The following is a 4935-nucleotide window of genomic DNA, read 5'->3' as shown; positions in this document are numbered from 1 at the left end:
GCCAAAAAAAAAACGATGGCAAGATTGCAATTTTTAGTTGGGGTAAATTCGTAATTTTAAAATGGAAATCATATTTTGAACTGAGGGCAAAACCATTTTTTTAATCGTAGTTTTTTAACTGAGGGCAAAATCGTAATTTTTAGCTAGGGAAAAAACAAAAATTTTATTTTTAACTGGGGGTAGTTTTTAACTGGGAACCAAATCGTAATTTGGAAGGACTCTAGCTGGGGCAAAACAATATTTTTTTTAACTTGGGGCAAAATCGTAATTTTAAATAGAGGCTAAACCAAAATTATATTTTAAATCGGGGGCAAAATCGTAATTTTAAACTTGGGATAAAATTAGAATTTGACAAGACCTATGAATAAGGCCGCCACTTTTAGCCAACCACATAATACAACTATTCCCGCCGGCCACTTTGTATGTTTTTTAAATAAATACATTACATATTAAATTTTCGTAACTAACAAACATGATGAAACCTTCATATGTGTAAACGAGGTCATAGAATAAGTTGAACTTACGGGTACAATGGAACCTGGAGTAATCGTTCGGCATCTTTATCAGCGAGATGGTGTTGCAGCACCTTTGATTTCTTGCACAATATATCAACAAGATATGGGCCTATGGTAGGTTTTGGGCCTTTACCGTTTCAGCTTCCATTCGACGCAAAAAAAGGGGGTTTTGATAACTTTCTAGCATATCCATGATATGATTGGACGTATGTGGGCTTATATGGGCCTCCGGTTGCTAGTGCTCTTATAGTATACACTAGTTACTATAAAGTTCTTATACCATCATCAAGGCATCAACCATAAAGTCAGGGCCGGCCCAATGCTTATCAAAACCTAGGCTCGGGCCTAGGGCCTCCAAACTTTTAGGGCCTCTATTTAATATAAAATTGATATATAATATACAGGGGCGGATCTATAGGTAATAAGGGGGTTCCTAGGAACCTGTTCGGTTTGTAATTTATAGTGTAAAGCCATATAGAAAATAGCGAAGGAACCCTTTAATATTTTTTAGAGGAACCCTTAACAAAACATGTATAGTTGAGGTTGAAAGTGTGTTGTTGTTAAGGTTGAAGTCCTGAGTTCGATTCCCTTAACCGGGTTCATTTTTTTGCGTGTTTTTTGTTCTTTCCACTCCAGCCAGTCAGCCCCTTGGGCCCTTCATCTCCCTACCAGCCCCTTCCTCTCCCTTATTCCCCCGGTAAAGAGGAGAAACAATCAATTTGTTTAATTGATTAAATCATTTAGTAATTTTGTTTAATTTATTAAATCATTTACGTTGAAAGTGATGATTATGGGGTATGGGTCAGGTTGGGCTAACCAATACACTTTCTCTTCAAACTTTTAAGTTTTGTATAGATATTCCAAATATATTTTATTTTTTCCAAAGATATTTTACAAAGTTGTATTAGATTGATGATAGTTTAATTTTGTATAAAATTATTTTAAAGGTTTTATGTATAAACAATGAGAGGTGACTTGTATACAACACAACTTATTATGCACATAAGAAAAGGTTCGATTTGTTGCTTTTACCCTCTCATTGCCACTTCAATAAATGACTAGTAGTAAAGCAAATTATGTTGGTATAGATATCACTAGCTATTTACAATACACATTGAGCAACTTTCGACCTATTTGACTCGTTCTCTTTTAAGTTAATTATCTAACCTGTTAGAGAGAAACCATAACCTGAATCAGCCCTTCAAATTGGCGACCATGGTTTCTCAACAAGGGGAGCTTGCAATTAGGTTAGTCACAAAACTAAAAGTTACTACTTAATCGAATGCACAAAGACAGTCACTAGGGGCTAAATTATGTGAATTAACTGAATGCATAAGTTGTTATTTGATTGAATGCATAACACTAAGTTGTTACTTAATTGTAATAAACGATTGAATGCCATATATGAACTTATCCGATCCGAACCGTCGAAACGACCCGAATTTTTTTATGTTCGGACATATGAAATTGGAACATTTAAAAAAGTGAACCCCTTGGAAAATAATCCTGGATCCGCCACTGATAATATATAATTGTTTTGATTCTATAGATCTATTAACTTTGCTAGTGTAGTGGTATTAGTCCTGCCTAGTCTTGTAAAGACCCTAGCTCGAATCTAATAAGCAAAATATTTTTTTTTCCTTTTGATGACATTAAACGAAAGACTCATAAGCAATATTTTTTTTCCTTTTGGCGCATCCTTCTAGTGACATTAAACGAAAGACTGAGATATATTAATTAAATAAAGTTGTGATACTGTAATTATTTCAAGTATTTTTATCAAATACAAAGCAAATCAAAAAATAAAATGGATTTATATTGTGTAAAAAATAGAAAATAGGGTATTAATGTCTAGGTATCTAAAAACCCGATTTTTTAATACCCGATCATACCGAAACACGGTTTGGTTCCCGAAATTGGGTATTAGAAAAACCCGATTATTGCACCTCTAATGTTAGTCAATAACGAAATTGGGCCTCCACTTTGTAGTTTGCTTAGGGCTTCCGAAAATGTAAGAACGGCTCTGCATAAAGTTGAAAAAAATACTATTAATATAGTATACACTTTAGTTGTTATATGTTCTTATACCATCATAAAGGCATCAACCACAAAGTTGAAAAAAAACATTATTAATATATGTTATTAATATATATATTAATAACTTGTTGAAAATACTTTTTGTTATATACACTATTATAGATTATAGATTATAGATAAACGTATATAGAATTACTTAGCCTATAATTTGAAATGAAAATAAACTAAGAAGTCGTTAATAACTTTCTGTTGAATAATTTAAAATATAAATATATATTAAATTTTTTATAAAAGAGATAAAATATGCTCAAGCAAGTAGGGCTGTAAACGAACCGAACGTTCAGCGAACAGTTCGTGAACCGTTCGGCGGGAAGTTCGTTTATGTTCGTTCGTTTAATAAACGAACGAACATGAACAAGAAATTTCGTTCGATTAGTTAAATGAACGAACATGAACAGAGGTCTCGTTCGTTCGATTGTGTTCGTGAACGTTCGGTAAGGTGTTCGTGAACATTCCTTGATTTGCGTTCGTTTATATTCGTATGTTTGTGTTTTAATTGAAGATCTTTGTACTTTCTTGTATTTTATTTGTACTTTTTATATTATTAAACTTTTATTTATTTTATTTCCCTAACAATTAAACTAGGAAACTCACTTTCACCTTGTTTATGCATCATTATTTACATCCACGAATACGACCGACCTCCGTTCCACAATAAGGGATTCAAGTTCGAGTGCTACTCTCTGGGCCATCTATCTTTATTCTTCGTCGCGTTCGCCAAATTTAGTTGTGTTCGTTTGTGTTCGTGAACCGTTCGCGAACACGCTCATTTCCTTAACGAACGAACACGAACATAAAATCTCGTTCGGTAAGTGTTCATGAACCGTTCGTGAACACATTTATTTCTTAACGAACGAACATGAACAAGGCCTTGTTCGTGTTCGTTCGGTTCGTTTACAGCCCTACAAGCAAGGTTATTTAAGCAATAAGAGTTTGTCACCTATTTTAGCTTTATAAAAATAACCAGATGTTAATTTGAAATTATTAATGGTACTATGTCATAGATATTGATATGACTTTATTCAATGCCTTTATAATTGACAAGACACGTGACTTTTAATCTAGGTCCCTTTCAGGAACAAATGTAACCATAATGGTATTAGACTAGAAGGTATGGTTTGGCTCATCCCTATGGGGATGAGCCTCTACGTAGGCGCCAAATATGCGGCTAGTATGGGATGAGCCAAATTGAAGATGGAGGGGGATGGAGGATGGGGCCCCATCACATATTTTTTATTGTTTAATTCATTTTAATTGTTTAACTTTTATTTATTTAACTTTTTTTTTATAAAAAGTATTCAACATTTAAATAAAAATACTACTAAAAGGAAGATAATAAAATCCATTATATAACATAAATAAAAATTACATAACCTAAAAAATAAAAAATTACGCTACCTAAAATTTGAAAAAAAAAGACTAGATTTAAAAATTTAAAACAAACACACTACTCGTCTTCGTCTTCGTCTTCGGCTCCGTCACCGTCCACCATGTTAACGTTGTTCCAAATATGTTCTACCAAATCTTGTTGAAGGTTTGCATGCGTGAAATCGTTTGTTAGCGAGAACGAGTTTAAATCCTGTTGTGGGGGATCAACCGGGACAGTGTTCCCCCAAGCTGCATTCTCATCATACTCACAAATCGCCCGACCTTCGTCTTCAATAATCATGTTATGAAGCAAAATGCAAGCGTACATACAAAGACGCAGCCTTTTTGGGGTGAACGCACGTGCCGGTTGTGCAACGATGGCCCATTTTTTTTGTAAGACACCAAAAGCACGTTCGATGTCTTTTCTTGCAGCTTCTTGACGCTTGGCAAATTTTTTCCGTTTTTCGTCCTCGGGATATGGAATAGTCTTCACAATTGTAGACCAAGACGGATATATCCCGTCAGCAAGATAATACCCACGTCTATACTCAACCCCAGAAACTGTAAAACGTGTGTCCGGTCCCGTTCCATTAACGACATCGGTAAAGATGGCCGATTGGTATAACACGTTGAGGTCGTTGAGTGAACCAGGGAGACCAAAGAAAGAATGCCATATCCACAAATCCTGTGATGCCACAGCTTCAAGTATCACGGTTGGATATCCGTGATCACCTCGCGTATATTGGCCGCGCCACGCAGTCGGGCAATTATGCCACCCCCAATGCATACAATCAATGCTACCAAGCATTCCCGGAAACCCGTGCCTTGCTTCATGAGCTTGGTACAACTGTTGAACATCATACGCGTTTGGTTTCCGCAAATATTTTTTGCTATACAGTTTCACCACATTATGGCAAAACCGATACAAACATTCCCGCGTAGTTCTTGCCGACAT

The 4935-nt window shown here is 35.3% G+C and overlaps 1 protein-coding gene across 1 annotated transcript; it reads right to left on the bottom strand.

Moving 5' to 3' along the window:
* Positions 1 to 4059: 4059 nt before the first annotated feature.
* LOC110888100 (putative nuclease HARBI1) lies at positions 4060 to 4935 on the bottom strand. The gene has a single exon (XM_022135667.1). It carries the CDS (start codon positions 4933 to 4935, stop codon positions 4060 to 4062), a length of 876 nt encoding a protein of 291 aa, XP_021991359.1.

This window comes from Helianthus annuus, chromosome 1 (genome assembly GCF_002127325.2).
Source record: "Helianthus annuus cultivar XRQ/B chromosome 1, HanXRQr2.0-SUNRISE, whole genome shotgun sequence".
NCBI lineage: Eukaryota > Viridiplantae > Streptophyta > Magnoliopsida > Asterales > Asteraceae > Helianthus > Helianthus annuus.
Note: the sequence above shows the minus strand (reverse complement) of the source record. Positions and strands in the feature narration are given on the sequence as shown.